The sequence below is a fragment of the Littorina saxatilis genome, linkage group LG9 (genome assembly GCF_037325665.1).
Source record: "Littorina saxatilis isolate snail1 linkage group LG9, US_GU_Lsax_2.0, whole genome shotgun sequence".
NCBI classification, from domain to species: domain Eukaryota; kingdom Metazoa; phylum Mollusca; class Gastropoda; order Littorinimorpha; family Littorinidae; genus Littorina; species Littorina saxatilis.
Genome location: NC_090253.1, coordinates 55,784,324 through 55,807,334, shown reverse-complemented (window position 1 = coordinate 55,807,334; position 23,011 = coordinate 55,784,324). Strand labels below are relative to the sequence as shown.

General features: G+C 41.3%; 1 protein-coding gene across 1 annotated transcript in view; it reads right to left on the bottom strand.

Moving 5' to 3' along the window:
- Window positions 1-23,011, bottom strand: part of LOC138976523 (cartilage matrix protein-like) — a 47,843-nt gene that overhangs the window by 15,787 nt on the left and 9,045 nt on the right. The window contains exons 5-7 of the mRNA XM_070349385.1: window positions 1,332-1,495; window positions 879-1,043; window positions 30-203 (exon numbers count right to left, since the gene is read on the bottom strand). Of these exons, the coding sequence (XP_070205486.1) occupies window positions 30-203; window positions 879-1,043; window positions 1,332-1,495 (503 nt within the window). The remainder of the gene's footprint in view (window positions 1-29; window positions 204-878; window positions 1,044-1,331; window positions 1,496-23,011) is intronic.

Sequence of the window (23,011 nt, the reverse complement as noted above, 5' to 3'; positions counted from 1 at the left end):
GCGGGAAGATCTTTGGTCAGTTCACTCACATTGTCTGTTTCAGGCACGGAGCCAGGTCCAGTGAGAATCCTCAGCTCTTCTTCGTTGACCTTGCTGCCCACTCCGATGACCAGGAAGGTCAGCCCCGTTCTGCGAGCCTTCAGTGCCTGCTTCTTGGTGCGGTGCAGTTTGGTGGAGGCACTGGCGGTCAGCACTATCACAACCTGTTGGGAGAGTAAAATGACAATCATGAGCATAATAATAAAATGAGAGTGCCCGCAGTGCTTGCTTCTTGGTCCGGTGCAGTTTGATGGAGGCACTGGCCGTCAGTACCATCACAACCTGTGGGGAGAGTAAAATGTTGCATGATATTCCTTTGTGGAAATGTCAAGCCGAATATTAATGGCTTTGACACAAAACTCGTTGCACAAAGCTTTTGGCACTGAATTGTCGGTAAAAACAACCTTGGTGAAATCTTTGCCAAGCCAACTTCCAGCTCAATAAAGGACAGCCTTAACTCAGAAGTTCCAGACATCTCATACAAATTGTACTTGCTACAAATATGTGCCTTCTTTGTCACATAAACATCCAACTATAGACACAGACACAACCTCTTTCTTTCTGTCTGTTTGTCTGTCTGTTCGTCTCTCTTCCTCTTTCTCCCTCTCCCTGTCTTTCTCTCCATCTCTCTCTCTCTCTCTACTCCTTTCTTGTTCCCTCTCTCTCTACCTCTTCCTCCTCTCTCTCTCTCAGCCTCTCTCTTTCTATATCCTTCTATCCCTCCCTCTCTCTCTCTCTCTCCATCTCTCTTCCCCCTCTCTCTGTCTCTCATTCTCCTCCCCTCCCTCTCTCTCTCCATCCCTCCCCTCTCTTCCCCCCTCTCTCTCCACGCCTTTTACCTGAGCAGCTCCCCTCCTGCTGACGGACCGCCTGAAGGACTTGGTCCTGATGTACTGGATCATGGTGTCCAGGTTGGCCTGACCTTTGGACATCTGCAGCTTGTACAGGTGACTGACCAGTCCGTGCAGGTTGTCGTGCTCGTTCAGGGCAAACCCGTGCTGAACCTGGATACGGATAAGATATGGCTAAGGATACGAAGTAGGATAATAATTATAGCGATAAAATAAGGATAACGATATAGATATAAGGATAAGATAAGGGTTAGGAAAAGGTTTAAGGTAAGATAATGATAGATGAGGATGAGGATAAGACAAGGATAAGATAAAATAAAAACATGTTAATGACGTCACAGAACAAGAACAGAGGAGAAAAGATCTGCCGTCACAAATAGGTACGGAAAATGGAAGCAGGAGAATTGCGTATGGTAAAAAAACCACAACAAAAACACTTACAGTGTCACTGAAGAGCTCCACGCCAATGCGAGTACCGTTGTCGCGGATGTCCAAGCCTCTCGCGAAGTCTCGCACGAAGCGGATCATCTGCCAGAAGTCGTGATGCGTCACAGCGTCCGAGTTGTCCAGAGCGAAGACAATGTCCACCATCTTGCCATTGCACGCTGCAACACACACACAAATCATAACATAAGAAAATGAAAAATAAGAAACATGTGGGAAACGTACGAGGGCCAACCGAGAAGTACCGGGCCCGATCAGGAAGGAATTGACTTCGATATTCAGAACTTGGCATGAATTAAGACGTCCTACAAGCGATGACGTATTTTCAACGGTTAGTTTGTGTAACTTATGGCTCCTCAAACTGTTTACCCCACAATGAAGAAAATCAGTAAAGAGCATAAATGAAATATATGCAAAGAAAAAAATACTGGAAATCCAGGATTGCAAGACTCGTACCCTTGAGCAGTGAATTGTTTTAAATGAAATGAGGTTTTTTTTCTCGGTAACTTGAAACATGTTTGAAAAAAAAGAAGCCCTAAACAACTAAAACGCAGACATTGTCCAGCAACAGGATAAAAGCAGGTCACCAAAGATTACACAGTTAACGCGGCTTCTTGGCCAACTTCTATTACTTCTGTGTTCGCGGTAAGAGCGTTTACAAGGAGATTGGGGATCATGTGAAAGAAAGATTGCACCCGCAACCCTTTCTATTTCCTTTTGTCTCGGTTGATGGATTTTGATGTTTTATTTTCCTGTTTTGAGTATGAATCGGTGGCAAACAACATTTGTATGTGTCAGTGGCTCTCTCTCTCTCTCTCTCTCTCTCTCTCTCTCTCTCTCTCTCTCTCTCTCTCTCTCTCTCTCTCTCTCTCTCTCTCTCTCTCTCTCTCTCTCTCTCTCTCTCTCTCTCTCTTTATTTAACTTTAAGTTTGCACACTTAGTATTACGCCAAAGATATGCTGTGCATTGTATATTCTGAACATATTTTTGTTGTACTATTGCTACATGTTCGATTGCTACCAGCTTGTACTTATAATTACTTGCATAGTATGCATTTGATTTTATGAATAACCACATAATTATGTATGCTCTTCATGCCTCATCTTCATCATCATCATCATCATCATCATCATCATCATCATCATCATCATCATCATCATCATCATCATCATCATCATCAGCTTTATCATCACGTGCTGAATTTTTCTGACTTTTTAACTTTTTAATTTTTAATTTTTCAATTGTATCATTGTGTGTCTGTGCGTCCCAAGGACAGATTGTAAGAAAACGCGTAGCCTTAAATCTTAATCCTTGTTAAATAAAGTTCAATTCAATTCAATTCTCTCTCTTTCTCTCTCCCTCCCTTTTTCCTCATTGATCGACTGCGGGGAGGTCACGTTGCACCGCAAAGATGACACAAGATGACATTATCCTTTTAACTTCAACACTTCTTTAAAGATAACAAAACGCCAGAAAGACAGTCACATACCGTTACGTCTGACACTGTCAACTCAAACGCAACAGAATATTTTAGGAATGACAGATCTTAGGCTTCAAGGTTCATACCAACGAACAGGTGTGCACGTCCTACATGCTTCAACGGTCAGTAACCTTCCGAATCCAACCATCAAATGCACAGCGACCTGCTAAGGTCTCATTCGGCCAAACAAACAGCTTACAGGCGGTAGAGAATTCCACCTATCCTGACCCGCTTAGCCTCAGATTAACACTTCCATGCAATGTGGTCGCCCCGCTATTTGTTTTTCGTGTCAGCAAGGCATGTGTCCCGTCTGAAGAGATGGAGAGAAACACTAGACTCCTTGTAGGTGTGTGTCCTTTGTCCAGTTTCGTGGTCAAGGTGAGGCGAAGTGGTCCCTTCAGAGTGTTGTTTCTTCTTTTTCGTCTTCCTTGTTCATGGGCAGAAACTCCCACGTTCACTCTTGTTTTTGCACGAGTAGATTTTTACGCGTATGACCGTTTTTACCCCGCCATTCACGCAGCCATACGCCGATTCCGGGGGAATCATGCTGGGTATTTTCGTGTTTCTATAACCCACCGAACTCTGACATGGATTACAGGATCTTTTCCGTCGCACACTTCAGGGAATAGAAATTGTATTGAAAAGCAGCCCATGAAGCATTTGAATTGTTAACATACACTGATACCGGTTGTTTAACGAAGCTGCTTGGCTTAATATTGAAATTCACTGTGGATTAACCGGATAAGGGCTAGGGTGAGGTTTAAGAGGACCCTAAACTGAGTGGAACACAGTAACAGGACCAAAACAATTATCATTTCGCGAATAGTGAAAGTACATGGAGCAAAAACCAAGGTTACTGCGGGAATGTCACTTAAAAAAATGTCCAGTATGGACACACTATCCGGTTAATCCACAGTGAATTTCAATATTAAGCCGAGCAGCTTCGTTAAAAAACCGGTATCAGTGTATGTTAACAATTCAAATGCTTCATGGGCTGCTTTTCAATACAATTCATATTCCCTGAAGTGTGCGACTGTGTATTCGTACTTAATCGTCCTGTTGTCGTGTTCCCTCGTCCTTGAAGATCCTGTGTCCCCCGAAAGCGTAGTATGGCTGCCTAAATAGTGGGTAGAAACGGTCATGCATGTTAAAACCGTGGGAGTTTCAGCCCGTGAACGTAGAAGGAGAAAAAGAAGAAGAAGAAGAAGAAGGAGAAGGAGAAGGAGGAGGAGGAGAGAGAGAGAGAGAGAAAGAAAGAGAGAGGGGAATGTTTTAGGGGTTTTAGAGTGAACTCTCGAAACCTATCTTCTACCTGTGAGGGGTCAGTGTTTTTCAAATACACATGGATGCAGGGTTACCTCCCGCATGACTCTGTGTTAGATACCCCCCCCCCCCTCCCTTTTTTCACACCCTCTACACTGCCGACAAGACTAATAGATGTTTTATTCTAGGCGTCCGGAGACGCCTAGTAATTGGGATCAAGTAAGCGCTTGCCTATGGACAGGATAACTCTGCGGTTGCCTATGGGACACTGCCACATTTACGTCTTGAGTTACTGCCCTTACTTTTTTTTTGTTTTTTTTGTTGACAAAATTGTTCAACAAAAACATCGTAGGTCGAACTGTGCAGGGTCATCCGCAACAAACTCTAACCATTCATACTTTGAAGTATTTGAGTGACTTATATACCGACATTTTTACTTCTTAGTTTTAGCACAGGTGTAGGAAAAAATCATGAACCAAAATGTTATTTATTTTTTAATTTAACATTTGTTTTACAAATGTGACCATGGTCTTTCAAACATACAGTAACATTAAACATTGTTATGTTAAAAAAAAGAAAAAAAGAAAAAAAGCTTTTGTGCACAAATCAGAAAATACATTGTACATTTTACCTACAGGCCAAACAGTGTCCGTGGCGGCAAAGGACCTATATTTTTAGATCAGTCACTGTGGCAATTTGTCAAGAACAGGCGCTTGCATTTGGATGTGTCCACTGATAGTAGGTTTGGTTGTTATGAGGAATAAAAATGTATGACAGTTTGTTATGATGACATGTAATTCACATATGCTGAAATGTAATATTATACATGATATAATATTATTATGGCTGTTGCCATGACCATGAACCCCAAGAAAGGTTTAATGTTATGTAAAATCAAAATACCAAAATCAAGCACCTATTTATTTGGTCTACGGCGTGTGTGTTCTGCTCTCTCTTGGCACACAGCCACAGGTCAAAGCAGAGGTTAACTTGAGTGCGCGTGTACCTAGCGGGTGATTTCTATTTACTGTAGACCGCGCGCTGAGTTATGTCGAGTTACTCCCCTTGGGTACGGGCAAACTCGCTGTCGAAGCCACGCTGCAAACTGAGGAGTAGATTGTGTGTGTGTGTGTGTGTGTGTGTGTGTGAAGTAAAGGGGATGGTTTGCGTCCTGATATTAATCAAGAATAAATTTTTGGGGGAACAAAAATGTGATGTATAGCTCCCAACAGTAACAACAACAGCAACAACATTATGAAAGAAAAGCAAGACGAAAACGCAGTGAAACACATCAAAACCAACAGCTAACTTCGAGTTTAAGTCACTGCAATAACTTGTCATAATTCCAGACGTTATCTGGTGTTTTGCTCACTGCGACAACTTGTTTAACACGATGTGAATAGCCCTCCGTAATCCCAGCGAAAACGTCCAAAACGCAGACACCAAAACTCGATGTTTTACCGTGTTATGCATAATACTAACATCTCAGGAATTTTATTGCGTTACGGCAGTTTTTCTAATGTGACATGAATCGCATAGGTATAATGCCACACAATTCAGTTGATTAACGTGATGTTTGATGTTATATGCCAAGTTAAAGTGCCAAAACGAGACTTTTCGCCCTGTGGCAGAAGTGGAAAAGTTTTTCGTCTACACCGCGGAGGTAAAACCGACACAGAGGCAGACAACCTACCTGCACACTTCCTGTATAAACTGTGGATAATCGTCAGCGAAGGTGGGGGACATTCTGCTGGAATTTTGCCAGTGTCCGGGGGGGGGGGGGGGGGGGGGGTTAAGTACTTACATTTCACAACTTAGGCATGTTATTGTTATTGTTAGTATTGTTACTCCTCACTGAAACCAAGTAAAGCAGGCTGTTCACCCTCAATAATGCTTTTACTGTATTAGTACTGTCACAGTATGTTTGCATGCAAATATTAGTAAGCTTCCATGAAATATTGAATATATATATAATTTATATCCATTTCACAGCACTAGGATGGGATGTCTGGCACTTTGAATCACTAACAGAAGCACTGCCTCTTCCATACCCATCTCCTTTTTGAAAAGAGTATACCTATGGACCAGTGAATGGTTACATTTTAATGATCATATGGGTTGCTCTGATTTTATTCAGGATCAGGTACGTTTGTTTTTTTAACCACACAAACACTTAGACAACAATTATCAGAGTATGAGTTTTTCCGCGTGTTGATTTTTATTTAAATCCAAGTCACAGCTTCTGTTTTATGATGAGTGATGTAGTTTGAAACACTTGGACAACAATTATCAGAGTATGAGTTTTTCCACTTTTTGATTTTCATTTAAATCCAAGTCACAGCTTCTGTTTTATGATGAGTGATGTAGTTTGAAGTGTTGGTATTAAATGTTCTGTGCTGGTATTCCCATTTTCACCTGCAGGGTTATGAAATATATGGGGAAAAACTTGGTCAGTAAAATCATCTTCAAGCGTGAACTGATAATTGTCTCTGTTTAAAATTACAATGTATTTCGTGAACACACCTTGAGAATGACCCTTGCGTGATTTAAAACTGCCTGCTGTGAATACTGTTGTCATACTATGAACTTTCTTTTGAGAAAAACAAAAAGAATGAAAAGCTTTTAACTAGCTTGTGAATGAGCCTCTTACTTCCATGTGGGGCTATAGCTGCTTTGAACTATTTTTAATGCCTGAAAAGGATAGTGATGGAAATTACTAGTTTAATGTCAGGTGTGACATATACTATTGATTGAACTATTTTTTTTATTAATCTGCAATTTTGTTACAACCTACTTTGTTTATTTGGTGACAAGCTAGTGGGAGGCACTTTTTAGACTTTTAAAATGTCAGGTATGGGAATTGTTAGCAAAGTTTCACATTTTCTGCAGTTGAATCCATATCTCCACAACAACAAAATGTATGGTCTTATGAACAAAAACACATACTTTCTGTGCTTGTTCGAAGGTAAAGACATATTTCTTTGTGTTTGTTAAAAGAAAAACCTCTTAATTTTGTCTGTTGTGAAGGAAAAGTTTACATGGTTTCGTCACCCAACTTACAAAATTTGTCCCACAAAATGTTAGGTTTTTTTTTCTCCACTTTTTTTTCCTTCAGTTGCCATGTCTAAAATGTACACATTACGTAAAATACTCCATGTCAAAATCCAAATGTTTAAGGCAATGTGACAATTATTTTAAAATATCATTACACTATTCCTATAGCTTTGCCCAAATATAATGCAAGTAGGGGAGGTAATTGTTGATCCATATATTCATCTTAACTTTTTACGCATATGGACGTAACTCCTTAACTTGCATTATTTTTGTGCAAGAGGATGCATCTCAAGATAGTTGATATTTTCTTATTCCCAAAAATAACAACAATTCTGTCCAAACAGATTTGTTTTTAATTTTTATTTACAGAGGACCATTGTCGAATGTATATGGTTACTTATTTAGGCACATTTCAACTCGCTTCTCATCAAGGATAGCAAAAATGTGATTCAAAAATTTTCTTATTTGTATATTACACTATTTTTTTCCGATCAAATTAATTATTACAAAAATTGTCTAAAGTGACAAACTATGAAAATCATGCATTTAAAAAAAACCCAAAGCTTTTAGAGCTTTCTGATGTCGCTGTAACACTTTAAAGCTGCCAGCATGCAGATTTCTACACCTTCTCGTATGATGGCCTATCCAATTCCTTATATCTCAAAGTGTCTTCCACTTTATTTTCAGCCCCGTAGAGCAAGTCGTTTGGCTGCAATCAAAGCAAACAATAAAAGCAACGAAAAAGTGTTTATTTTACAACGTTTTTGTCAAACATGCAGCCAATAAACAAATATTCACTTGCAAAATTATACAACAAACTGTATCAATACCTGTTTTTCACATTGCATTCAAAAAAAATTATCTACGATACCAAACCTAGAAAATAAACTGTACTTACATGTATGAGCGTCTATCTAACCGCACGTGGGATAACTCTGTAGCAGAGCGTATATTGCACGCTCTGCTCCGCAGTGAGTAGTCGAAAATAGTGTTTTTTTCTGTGCGTTTTTTTGTAAATAATGCAATAACAGCACACACATTTGCTTGCAGAATTAAACAACAAATTTCACCGATACATGCTAGTCACATTGCATCCAAAAAGAATGATCTACGACTCCAAACTTTGAAAATAAACTGCACTTATATCAGAGACATCTCTGCTTACATTAAAATATTCTATCAACCCGTTAAGTTTAAGGCCTAAGTACTTAAGCATTTAGGGTCGAAACTACTTCCGCTATATTCGAAAGGGTGTGCTTGCCAGCTTCTTTAACAAAAATATTCATTTTGTCAAAATAACATGGACGCCTGTTCATTTTGAATGAACATTTTTCTTGTCATACAATGTTTTCGGCTTTGGGACTTTCTGTTGCTTTTTTCTCTTGCCCATCGCTTGAACTACCCCACCATTCTTTCGCCAAGCCCCAAATTTTCGGCTCCCCCCTTTTTCGTTTTGTCAGCTGCTCTTATGACACAAAGGAGTTTTGCGGTGCTGGTTCTAGCTTTGTACGTATTGTTGCACGGAACGGTGGGACTTGAGGACTTCCTTCTCGATAGACTTGAGGGTGGAGGTGTGGGTGGGTGGGTGGGTTGGTGTGTGTGTGTGTGTGTGTGTGTGGGTGTGTGTGTGTGTGTGTGTGTATGTATGTGTGTTTATGTTTGTGTGTTTGTGTGTGTGTGTGTGTGTGTGGTTGTGTGTGCGTGTGCGTGCGTGCGTGCGTGCGTGCGTGCGTGCATGTGTGTGTGAGATGTATGTCTGTCTGTCTGTCTGTCTGTCTGTATGTATGTCTGCCTTGTCTATCTTGTCTGTCTGTCTGTCTGTCTGTCTGTGTGAATGTCAGTGATACAACCAGTGCCTAGAAAGTCTGTTAGTTATCTATCTGTAAAGTAAAATTCGCTTAAACGAATACCTGGTAGTGTTGCTAATACAAATCGTTTTCAAACTGATATGGACTACCTGCACTAACACGCTAAACCGGAAACTCCTTTACATTTTGAAACCAACTAACTACCCGATTAACCATGTCTCTGCCGCGGAAAAGGGACACCACTCAAGCTTGAAATGAACTACCCGCCCACACCATTGACAAATCTGTGCAAAGCAAAATCTCAACATTCACAGCTTGCTGTAACCCCAAAGTGACACTTTGTTGACGAGAATTTATGAATGGTAAATGTGTTTTGAAAAGTGAAAATTGCAAAGGTAGGCACAAAGGTCTTGTTGTGGTTTTAGCTTTAGATGACGCGCGTGTTTAAACGTGATCCGTGTGTGTGTGTGTCAGGGCAACATGCATCATTATGATTGTTCGTACACACCGCAATTTCAGAGAGAGAGAGAGAGAGAGAGAGAGAGAGAGAGAGAGAGAGAGAGAGAGAGAGAGAGAGAGAGAGAGATTGACAGAGGGAGAGACACACACACACAGAGAAACAGAGAGAGCATAATTATCTATATTCACATTCGTGTGTGTGTGTGTGTGTGTGCGTGTGTGTGTGTGTGTGTGTGTGTGTGTGTGTGTTTGTTTTAGTCTGTCTGTCTGTCTGTCTGTCTGTCTGTCTGTCTGTCTGTCTGTCTGTCTGTCTGTCTGTCTGTCTGTCTGTCTGTCTGTCTGTCTGTGTCGGTGTATGTGTGTGTCTGTGTGTGGGTGGGATTACATGGGGCGAGGAGCACAGCACCCAGATAATCTAAAGCTGATATCTCAGCAGGAGCTCTTCGGGACGACTTGGCCGAAGTACAGGGACGGTATTGTCCACAAACTGACTGCCAGCCAGCCAGCCAGCCAGCCAGCCAGCCAGACTCTTTCCGACCCACACAAGCAAACATATGCAAAACAGTTCAGTTTGTCGAACACAAAGTTTCACAGCTAGATACTTTAGAGTACTTTCTACAATGTTACCCCACCCCTCTCTAAAATGACAACCAGCATTGCATACTACAGGGGAATTTTGACGATGAAAAAAAGCATAAAACAGAGGGACCCCAACATTGCAAACAGTACCATACAGCAACATACTGATCTTGTATAATTATGTACTTCTTAGCACACCCCTTTCAACCTTTAAACGATTGTGCCGTCACTTTTAATTTTTCAACAATGAGGTATGCTATTCAAAATCACTGCAATGCGCCAACTGAATAACCGGTTTAATCCTATTGCTGTATAATTCTGCCCGTCTGGAAACGCATTCAAAAGTTTCATGGCAAACGTCATTTTTCTCTAAAAAAAAAAGTCTCCACCTGATGACTTATCTTATGTTTTGTTCAAAAGTACCAGTTTATAGGTTTAAACTGTAGGCTATTACTGCTGGACGATGTGAAACTCAAGATCGAACAGGTACCGTCTCCACTTTGAACGCAAAAAAATGATGAATTGAAAGTGAAAAAATGTTTGGTTCTTGAACCTGGTCGGAAAAAAAACAACCGAATGCGGACGGTTCAAACTGAACAAATATAGTTCCTTGTTGAAGGGCGTCGCGTTAACCGGGAGTTTTCGGTATCTGACCGGTACAATATCAGAAAGCCGGAAATTAAATCGGACGCCAGTCATTCATACCAGTCACCATTTTGTTTCCTGACAAACTTGAAGTATGCCCTATGTTTGAAGGATTTACGTAACGGGGTGACTGGTTCCCGTGAGAGCAAGCATTTGCACTTTTGAAAACAGGCATTTTCAGCACGTTGGCTTTGTTGGATCTCTGAGCACTTAAAACTCCTTTCAGTAAGTCTGCCACTTTATGTTCCTCTTCCCTTCGTAAATACATCACGTTTACAGGCTGGAACTAACAGCTTTAAGGCTTTTGGTGGGACTTTTATCAGCAACACAGATCAGCAGAAAGCCACACACGTCTGTCTGTTGGGAAACAATATGAATGCCTCATAGTACATGTGGGCTTTGTAATAGTGAGGAAGTCGGCAGTGAATGTCGTTATTTGTGTAGTTTTTCATATGAAAGAATTAAACATAAAGAAGATTCTCTCTCTCTCTCTCTCTCTCTCTCTCTCTCTCTCTCTCTGTCTCTCTCTCTCTCTCTCTCTCTCTCTCGCTCGCTCGCTCTCTCTCTCTCTCTGTCTCTCTCTGTTTCTCTCTCGCTCGCTCGCTCTCTCTCTCGCTCGCTCGCTCGCTCGCTCGCTCGCTCGCTCTCTCTCTCTCTCGCTCGCTCGCTCGCTCGCTCGCTCTCTCTCTCGCTCTCTCTCTCTCTCTCTCTCTCTCTCTCTCTCTCTCTCTCTCTCTCTCTCTCTCTCGGGCGATTCCGATTTTTAATACTGTTCTCTCCCATCATGTCTCTTTTATTTTAGTTCAGAAACAATGTATCACAACGCCTTTGGTTTTCAATTAAAATCTAGCGAAAGATTGCAACGGGGTTCTCTTGTAATTTATACGTAACCCGTAAAGTGTCATCAACTGGACACCTCAAGGACTCTTGACTGTGACAGCCTCATTACACTTTCATCAAGAATACATTTCATTAACCCCCTTCCCTCCTCCATCTCCCAACTTCCTCCCCCACCTCCTCTACCGCTGTCCGTGAAAACCCTTGCTAGCCACTCGATGTTTTGCACAAGACGACAGCTGCTACTAAAACTCATTAGCCTGAATCCGGGGGCAGAATTTAAATGAAAATCTCGATCCAGTTTTTAATCAAGCCGCTGCCCTCCGTCTGAATCAGCACTCTTGTCACTTGCACAACCCGGTCCACCTCCCATTCCCCTGTACCGTCCTTATCATTGAGTCACGTGCCTTCCTCTGCTCTAAAGTCTGTGTTCATTATCCAAAGCTCGAAATGAGAAGATGATCAAATCTTATGACGCCCCAGAGGCATGGCTTCAAACGCGCTATGAGCAAATCAGCAATATTGTTCCCGCGTTTATCAAAAGAGGCCTCCCTCAATCCCCCCCCCCCCCATCCCCGTCTGTCCTCACGTGGCTCTCTCCGTCCTTAATTCTGTGTTTATCTGCCAAGGCAAGGAATCAACCGATGGTCAAAAGTTATGACCTCTCGAGGACACGCTCCAAATTCAGTCTCGGAAATTGCACACCAGTCCTCCTCACCCCCACCCCCGTCTGGAGCCCCCCTCTTCCAGAATCGTGGCTATCTCATCTCCACTGAGATTCTCCCTTTGGCAGCAAAAGCTCGAAAGCAGCAGATGGTCAAAAGATGTTACCCTCTGAAGGCACACTTCAAATGCAGCATCAGCAAATCCGCCCAAGTGTTCCCGCACCTATCTTAAGTAGCTTCTTTGTTTCTAATCCAATACCTCCCCCTCTCCCACTTCCCCTCCCCGTCAATTGCGTTCCACTCGTCCAAACATTTAACTCTCTGAATACACCCTCAAGTCTGTGTTTCTCCTTGAGCCGCTCAAAATGAACGGACGGTGAAATGTTAAGACTCCTCGGGGGCACGGCTCTAAACTCAGTATCGCCAAATCAACTCAATTGTTCCCGCATCCATCTTCAGAAGCCGCCCTCACTCTAATCCAACACCCCCCTTCCCCTCCCTCTTCCTCGTTTTCTTTTCGATTAGCCCTCAACCTTGTGTTTTGACCTAACAAAACTAGCAGTCACCCGGGGGTCAAAAGTAATGACCCCTTGGGAGCAAGGCTTCAGACCCAGCCATCATCGCCAAATGAGCTACATTTTTTCCGCATCCATCTCGAGGCCTGAAATTAGTGTGGGCCATACCGCCCCCGACTGACAATGAGGGCTCATCTGGCATCTTCATTCTTTTCTGACGGGTCTACTTCGTTTCGGACAGTTGCTCCCGGCTGCTGGTGCATCGGGCATGCATGGACAGTCCGGGCTCTCACGGGCCTTTTCTTTTTTTACATTTAGTCAAGTTTTGACTAAATATTTTAACATCGAGGGGGAATCGAAACGAGGGTCGTGGTGTATGTGTGTGTGTATGTGTGTGTGTATGTGTATGTGCGTGTGTGTGTGTGTGTGTGCGTGTAGAGCGATTCAGACCAAACTACTGGACCGATCTTTATGAAATTTGACATGAGAGTTCCTGGGATTGATATCCCCATACGTTTTTTTCATTTTTTTGATAAATGTCTTTGATGACGTCATATCCGGCTTTTCGTGAAAGTTGAGGCGGCACTGTCACGCCCTCATTTTTCAACCAAATTGGTTGAAATTTTGGTCAAGTAATCTTCGACGAAGCCCGGGGTTCGGTATTGCATTTCAGCTTGGTGGCTTAAAAATTAATTAATGACTTTGGTCATTAAAAATCGGAAAATTGTAAAAAAAAATAAAAATTTATAAAACGATCCAAATTTACGTTTATCTTATTCTCCATCATTTGCTGATTCCAAAAACATATAAATATGTTATATTCGGATTAAAAACAAGCTCTGAAAATTAAATATATAAAAATTATTATCAAAATTAAATTGTCCAAATCAATTTAAAAACACTTTCATCTTATTCCTTGTCGGTTCCTGATTCCAAAAACATATAGATGTGATATGTTTGGATTAAAAACACGCTCAGAAAGTTAAAACAAAGAGAGGTACAGAAAAGCGTGCTATCCTTCTTAGCGCAACTACTACCCCGCTCTTCTTGTCAATTTCACTGCCTTTGCCGTGAGCGGTGGACTGACGATGCTACGAGTATACGGTCTTGCTGAAAAATGGCAGCTACTTGACTAAATATTGTATTTTCGCCTTACGCGACTTGTTTTTTCTTTTTTTTTTCTTTCTTTCTTTCTTTTTTCTGTATTTTTTATTTTTGTGTATCTTTCTTTTTTTCGCTATTTTTTCGGTTTTTTCCCCTTTTTTCTTTCCATCTTTCTTTGTTCTTTGGTCTCTTTTTTCTGATCTCTTTTTTAGTCCCCGTGATGGTGGCATTCTGGCACCAAAAGTGAAAATAACAAAATCAGCGTTAACAGTTACTGTTGTTATTATCGCTTATCTTGCGAAAATCACAAAGATCTCTCTGTCCTGCAAGAGACCGATATCTTGTTATTGTAGAAGGCCACAGAAAAAAATAAAGTTGCCAGCGCGAGAAACTAGAGCTAAATCAACAGCACGTCTTGTCTTACATGGTCTTTAGATGATGGCTTACACGAGAGGGAATGTATCTTTTATTGTGTTGGCGTACAGGTGCCTCTCTATCTCCATTCAGTGTATTCTAACAGCTGCGGCGAGGCCCGGTGGAGCACTGGACTTGTGATCGGAAGGTCGCAGGTTCGAATTCGGGCCGGGACGGACACGGGTCAACTGTATGTGAAGACCCAGAGACGGAAGCCATGTCCCAACCCCGTGTCACCACAATGGCACGTAAAAGACCTCGGTCATTCTGCCATAAGCCTGCAGATGGCTGATATCACCTAAACACGCATACATTTGTGTATGTCATCAAAAGCCGTGAGGGCGTAAAAACTCGAATTATCATATAGCCCATATCATGTCCTTAAAAAGGCGAAATATTTAGCCTGTAGGACATAAAGCATTCTCTCTTTCCTATTTTTTTTTTTTTTTTTTTTTTTGTACACAAGAGGTATATGTATCTTTTGTTCTGTTGGCGTACATGTGCCTCTTCATTCCAATTCAGTGTGTTTCAACAGCTGCGTGTCCATCTTAGCCTGTCTTCTAGGGGTTGACGAGTGTACCGCTGTTAACCGTGACGAACTCACGGGTCAACACGGCTGCTGACAATAGCCGTTTGACCGGAGAATCTCTCACCGGTACGATAAAAGCTCTGATTCCTGAACTGATTGTACCTTTTGACCCCATGCTAAAAGCTAGCGGCTAGTAGATACTGTAGACATGTTAATTGAATTCGTATAGTGGTACATCTGTTTAAAGACCTATTAAATAGAAATCTTTGATCTTAAAAGAGGGGGCTTTAAAATGGAGTCGAGTTTACTGACCTTATAAAAATCTGATAAAAATGGAGTCTGAAAGTAAAGGCGGACCCTAAACAGAGGCTTCGCTGTCTACCGTGTTGAAAGCCCCCCCCCCCCCCCACACTCACACACACACTCACACACGCACACACATACAACATAAGACACACCAGAAAACAAACATTATCATTGCCAAGTACGCCTCAAGAGCGCTTAGCAAGGAGGTCTTTCCATCAATTCCATGTCAGAAGAATTCGGCCCATCTTATCATTATCATCTTAACATTATTAGCGTCTGTCGTTGGCAATTAACTGCTTCCCATGCAGCGGGTGAGATGGGATCTAATCAGCTGGGAATCATAACTAGCTGCTCAAAAAATTCCTTACGACGTGAGGGTAGTCAAAACAGTTCTTATCAATCTTTCCAACAAGCCCTCGTATCGTTACGGCAAGCCGAGACAAACGAATTCAGTTCTCGTGACGAAAGTTGCCTTGAACAAGAACACGTGATTATTTGAGTTGATTAATAGGAGGTCTGCATGTCTTTTTAATATCCTATTGTTTTAAACCACGTAATTATTACCGTCTTGTACGTTTGAATTCTGTCATTTTCTGCAAAATTCTGTCTGGTCATTCACTCTCTATTCTTACTTTATGTACTGTTTCTATGTCGCTGTTTCTACTTGTCTCTCTGTCTCTGTTTGTACTTGTCTCTCTCTCTGTTTCTACTTCCAGCGTTGTGTCTCTATCTCTGTTTCTACTTCCTGCATGTCTTGTCTCTCTGTTTCTGGTTCCGGTTCTACTTCATGTCTTGTCTCTCCTGTCTGGTCTCTCTGTCTCTGTTTATACTCCCTGTCTTGTTAGTGTGTCTATTCGCACGATCTGTGTTGGTCTCTCTGTCTCTGTTTATACTCCCTGTCTTGTTAGTGTGTCTATTCGCACGATCTGTGTTGGAATTGTCTATTTCCGCCTGATTTTGTCATCTTAACATTATCTCCTTTTTCCGAAATCTTTCTTTATGAGTTTCCTTCTCTTTTTTGATTATATTTATTTTACCTACAAAAGACATTTATACACTCCTTCTGCTGGTGCAAACTAATAAATCGTTGGAGAGCTTGTGCGTCAAAGTTTACATGCCATGAAATGTATCTTCGCTTTCAAAGTTGTGTCCCCCTCTTAAAGCATAACCATTCCCCATGGCCTTGATGCTAGCACCAAGCACATCTTACGAGCAAAGTAGATTAAGAAGTTATGGTGTTGCTCACTTCCCCGCCATGATGAAAGAGATGCTTCACAACGAGCCTACGCCCACACACACAATCTCGTTACTGTATCACACTGCGAGAAAGATAGCCCATCTTCGTTGGATAATCTTCTACCCCGCAGAGCGGAACAAGTGTTTCTTTGCTCATCACCTGTCTTTGATTTAAAACGTCTTGGAAGCTGTTTTTTTTTTAATTGTGTGTCTGGTTATTTATTTATTTTTTATTTTTTATTATTTGGGTGTTTTGTTGTAAGTGTGCTGGCTTTACGGAGCTGTTTAACTCTACGGCCGCCTTAACCACTTAACCTCCCCCCCCCCCCGTATTCCATCCCATCCCCCCTCCCGCTAAGATAAATGTAGTACAGTCTTCATCTGATCTTTCAAAACATCAGCATGGCTTACAAATAATAAACAAAATACCCACATGGTCTTTCTGCCGATATAAACTAATGTCACACGCTTTCCTTCTTTGCCACTACTAAAGCAAACGTGTGCAAGATTGTATGTTACACGCTTTGGAGCATGTGCAAGAACGGATTCAAACTTGAAATCGTCCCTCCAAAAGCCCCAAAATGCACACACGACTTTTATTTCTCCTGCTGTTGTCGTTTCTTCTCTTTACAAATTCGTCAACGCTGAGAATACTGAAAACGGCATCCCAGGCGACAGTACTGTTTCCAAACGCGAGTTTAGCTTCCCTTGGAAAGTGGCCTGACGGCTTCGTTAGACAATCAACGTAATCTCGTGTGGAAGAAAACGTCTGTCACACGACCAAGTCTGAATAGCAGGTAATCATACATGCAACTGTTCAAGTGCGAACTCTTACGAATATAACTCCCAACATGCAACATGAAGCAGTATTCTTCAGATCTTTCAAAACATCGTCATGTTATCGGACCAAAAAAAGTTAGAAATTCCAAAAAGCACATTTCTTCTTTTTTTTCTGTAATATAAACTTATTCCCCATGCATGTAAACCCAATCCAGCTTCATAGAGAATTTGAACACGACATCACATGCTGAGCGATGAATTACAGCCTGGATTGTAACGTACTCATAACCCCGGATGGTAAGGGTGAATGCTTTTACATTTTCTTTGATATATCAACATGTTTATGCATGTAGGGTGAAAAAAAAAGAACGTGGCAAATAGCCGAAAGCACCGCGATGAACCTCAGACCATTTAAGCCATCTTTCCAGTAAGGCTTATCTCCGCTTGCGATGCGCATGTCATTATAGCCCTTCTGCGCGGTGCGAAAATGTAAAACAATAACGAACGTGTAAGCTGATAGACTTATTGTCAAAGGGTAAAACATCATTAGCACTTCAAAGATGTCGGTATGCATTATTTTATTTTTTGTGCCAAAATGGCTGTACAAGTTTTGTACATTTTTTTGTTAGGTAGTTTTCAGCGGCCCTTGGCATCTCCTTTGTGCTCATCAATCAATGAGTCTTATATCGCGCATATTCCGTGGGTACAGTTCTAGGCGCTCTGCAGTGATGCCGTGTGAGATGAAATTTTATACGGCCAGTAGGTTGCAGCCATTTCGGCGCATATTTACCTTTCACGGCCTATTATTCCAAGTCACACGGGTATAGGTAGACAATTATTAACTGTGCCAAAGCAATTTTGCCAGGAAAGACCCTTTTGTCAATCGTGGGATCTTTAACGTGCACACCCAATGTAGTATACACTACATGCTCATGCAAAACAAGATGTGTCAATTTTACCAAAATAACTTAAAAAATGTCGGGGATTTGAAGAAAGTTTTGGCATTTCGTCGACTGCAGACGCCAAAAGACATGCCAGATTTCAGATCCATATTTAAAAGAAATTCACATTTGTTGCACGTTCCTATCAAGGCTATGATTACTACCTGGAAAAAGGCTGTGTTGTCAAACGTTCAAATGTTTATTGCTATGCTTTTGGCCGAGTGAAGATTGTAACCTGCAATGTTGTGACACATGCAAGCTTCCACTATCGACACGTTTTCGAACCTATCATTACTCTTCATTTTTATGTGAGAACTAAGCGCAAAATCAAAAAACCCTTGAAGAATGGAAAGGGAGATAGAAAAAAACAAGTCGCGTAAGGCGAAATTACTACATTTAGTCAAGCTGTGGAACTCACAGAATGAAACTGAACGTAGTCCAAAGTGACGAGCCTGTTTGGCGCGGTAGCGGTTGCGCTGTGCTTCATAGCACGCTTTACTGTACCTCTCTTCGTTTTAACTTTTTGAGCGTGTTTTTAATCCAAACATATCATATCTATATGTTTTTGGAATCAGGAACCGACAAGGAATAAGATGAAATTGTTTTTAAATCGATTTCGGAAATTTAATTTTGATCATAATTTTTATATTTTTAGTTTTCAGAGCTTGTTTTTATTCCAAATATAACATATTTATATGTTTTTGGAATCAGGAAATGATGTAGAATAAGATAAAAGTAATTTTGGATCGTTTTATATTGCAAAAAGATATTACAATTTTCAGATTTTTAATGACCAAAGTCATTAATTAATTTTTAAGCCACCAAGCTGACATGCAATACCAAAGTCCGGCCTTCGTCGAAGATTGCTTGTCCAAAATTTCAATCAATTTGATTGAAAAATGAGGGTGTGACAGTGCCGCCTCAACTTTTACAAAAAGCCGGATATGACGTCATCAAAAGTATTTATCGAAAAAAAGAAAACAACGTCCGGGGATATCATTTCCAGGAAATCTCATGTATAATTTCATAAAGATCGGTCCAGTAGTTTGGTCTGAATCGCTCTACACACACACGCGCACAGACACACACACGCACAGACACACAGACACACACACACACACACACACACACACAGACACACACACACACACACACGCACACACACACACACATACACCACGACCCTCGTCTTGATTCCCCCTCTATGTTAAAACATTTAGTCAAAACTGACTTGACTAAATGTAAAAATAACAAAAGAAACAACATACGAATGCGAATCTCATTCACGTAATGTTGAAACTGAGAATAGACGAACAAACGGAGTCAGTACATAAACAGAAAAACTGTAGGCAGACAAGGACAGACAGATGGATATATGATGTCATTAAGATACGCATGGTTCGATGCTTTCTTTGGGCCGAAATGGAGTCGTCTTCTCAAGTTTGTCTTTCCAGTGACTGAGTTTGATGAGACTACTGTCAGATCTGCGGCGTAGACCAGATAAAGATTGCATACATTAGGCCTAAAAAAAAAAAATAGGTGTGGTTACGGTAACCCGACCTACCCTATTTTTAGGGGCCGATCCTATAACTTTTTATTACATTTGTCAAAAAAAAAAAAAAAAAAAAACCGAGTGCAAAAAACGCAATGAAAGCGAAAGCGCCCGAGTCGCACACTTATTTCCCTGTCAAGTAGGTTTAATTTGTACACATTAATAGAAAAAAAAGTAAAAAAAAAAAAAGTTATTGCCTACCTACCTACCCTAATTTTTTTGGCTATGTTACCGTAACCACACCTATTTTGTTTTTGGCCTAATACGGAGAGTCTGTCTGTTTGCCAGTTCTTTCCGCCTATCGCTTCGGTCTCAACGCTGAAATGATCCCGCTTCGTTCCTTGCATTTTCCAAGCGAGATTCATGGACGATTTTGAGATTAGTTCATTATTTGTCTGGCTGTCTACTTAAACTACCACTGGGTCGACGTACTGTAAATGTAACGTTTTGTTTTGTCAATAATGACATTTTCCAATAACCTACAATTCTTGTTTTATGATTCTGAATTTTGGAACGTCAGCAGTCTATCTGGTTTTAGACTTTTTGTTTTGTTTTTGTTTTTTTGTTGTATTTGCCAAGCACATCATTGTGGGGCTTTCAATCAATAACATGCATCCGTCTACAATGTATCATCATCATTCATCCTTCAACATGTATATTAAATATGTAAATGGCAAGTATTTTTGGTTTTAAACTTTTGCTCCTGACACACGTTGTTTAAACAAATACAATTTCAACTTCTTGAAACTGGAATAAAAGGCGATTACATCAGACGAATTCTGGAAATCACTCTGCGGAGTTTCCTCCGAAAGCGGCGTATGGCTGCCTAAATGGCGGGGTAAAAACGGTCATACACGTAAAAGCCGTGGGAGTTTCAGCCCATGAACGAACAAACAAACAAACAAACTCTGCGGAGTTATGGCTTGTGAAATAGTTGCTTTTCCTTGGATACACTGGGGCAAACAAATCCACATAATAGTGAAGTCAAGCGACCGAATGACATTCCAGTGCAAATTAGCGTGTGTTTTTATAGAACCCACCGAATTCTGACAGAAATAACATGATTTCTCCATACGTACATGATCCTTTGCTTGCATGTACACTCGAATGGGGGATAAGGCACTATAGCAGTTCCGCACATTATAACTGGTCTGGGAGTTTGGAAAATTGTACAATCTTAACCCACTAGCCGCCACTGAGATTCGAATCCCGTTCTTTCCACGCCGAAGGCCAAGGCGCGCACGGCTCGCGAGTTTTGGCAATGATGATGATAAATGTTTTTAACGCCCTCACAGTTGAACAATTAGGGGCATGTTCTCGGGTGTTACCCCGATTCAAGATAGTTTAAAAAAAGCTATACATATAAAATATCAAAATTAAAAAGGGCTGCCGCGAAGGAAGTGTGGCTGTCGTGCTCGAGCTCCTATCCACCAAGGCACCAGAGATGGAGGTTGATGTCAAGTAGTCATGGACTTGGAGTTTTGGCGAACGAAAACATTTCTGTCAGATTACGGACAGGGTAACTTTAACGCTTGGAAGGAAGAGGTGACTACGGCAGAAGCGGGACAACAGAAAGAATAGGAAAGGGAGGAACCAGGAAAAGTAGCCAGGTGTCACTGAAAGTTGGTTCAGAATAGATAAAAGCTCTGTTGATCCAGACAATGGTCGTGCTAAATGCCCAAGGCTTGCTCGTTAACATAAAACAAGAAATAAAACTGGACAGTCAAGTTTATTCTACTTGTTCGCACAATACATCATAGTTCTTTTCCCGATTTATATATAAAAAAGAGTGTTTCTTGTGTGTGTGTGTGTGTGTGTGTGTGTGTGTGTGTGTGTGTGTGTGTGTGTGTGTGTGTGTGTGTGCGTGCGTGCGTGCGAGCGTGTGTGTGTGTGTGTGTGTGAACGTTTGCGTGTATATATGTGTGTGTGTGTGTGTGTGTGTGTGTGTGTGTGTGTGTGTGTGTTTTTAAGGATTTTTTTACTACTACAAAACAGATTCCTTTCTTTCTTTCTTTCCTTCCCAGATTTGAACTTAAAACTGCTGAAAACAATACAGGAATAATGCAGCAAATGAAAGTGGAATGATGCTCTCACCTTGTGCCATAGCCTGTGCTTCACAAACTATAAAGGTGCTCGACATTTGTGACCCTCCACCAAGGAATGAGTCGCATGTCACCTTTGCATGATTTTCATATTTTTACATTTTCTTAAAGAGTTTTTTATGCTCTATCCAGTGGTGAAAACCGTTTAAGAAAAGAGCAAAAACTGTTTGAGTTATAAGCCTGTGACTAAGGTGACCCTCACACTGTTACCAGACACTCACCGAACTTATATTAAGCCAAGCGCAGAACCGCGCGAGGTGACATGCGACTCATTTCGTGGTGGACGGTCACATTTATTTGGCCTTCTTTTTATGGTCCAGAAACTGTAAATAAGGGGCCCTTTTTTGTTTACCTTAATTATGTGTTGGATTAATGGCATCGAATGCCAAGGATACCTGGACAGATCCGTAGTGTTCGAAACTGGTCGCTCACGCGGGAAGGACTTAAGTACCTTTAACGACTGCACCGACTGACCAGCGAAAGCCCAGACTGTGACGGACACCTCATTAGTTTGCACAACACGGAGTCATCCGTCATCTGCCCGTCGGAAACACAGCGTGTCCGCTTATCATCACCTCATTTGCACGGAAGATGTTTAGGGCATGTCCGAGTTAATTTCACGACCTCGTGTAGACCTTACGTTGACCTTATCTCCGACAGACGGCGGTGACAGTACAATTTGCTCCCCCGGGGGTAAATTCCTCCATTTTTGACTTTTAAGTATGTGTAAGGGTCTTTTGCTAAAATGGTCGTGTCGTTAAAAGTGTATGATTCATGCGAAACTGCATTCTTTCTTTATATCTGAAGATAAATTGAACGTGTCATCGAATTTTTGGATTTTTGTTTTCGAGATTGTCGTTTTAGTGTTTAAACATCTTTTTATTTAAACACTTTTTTTTGTTAAAGGTTTTGATCATTTTTAAGATGACAACTATTTTGTTTGATTCTTTAAGGACCCTCTTAATTATCGCATTTTTGCAAGGACTGGGTGGCCGAGTGGTAACGCACCTGCGCTCGGAAGCGAGAGGTTGCGAGTTCGACCCTGGGTCAGGGCGTTAGCAATTTTCTCCCCCCTTTCCTAACCTTGGTGGTGGGTTCAAGTGCTAGTCTTTCGGATGAGACGAAAAATCGAGGTCCCTTCGTGTACACTACATTGGGGTGTGCACGTTAAAGATCCCACGATTGACAAAAGGGTCTTTCCTGGCAAAATTGTATAGGCATAGATAAAAATGTCCACCAAAATACCCGTGTGACTTGGAATAATAGGCCGTGAAAAGTAGGATATATGCCGAAATGGCTGCGATCTGCTGACCGATGTGAATGCGTGATGCATTGTGTACAAAAAAGTCCATCTCACACGGCATAAATAAATCCCTGCGCCTTGAATAAATTGCATAAAATTTTTTTT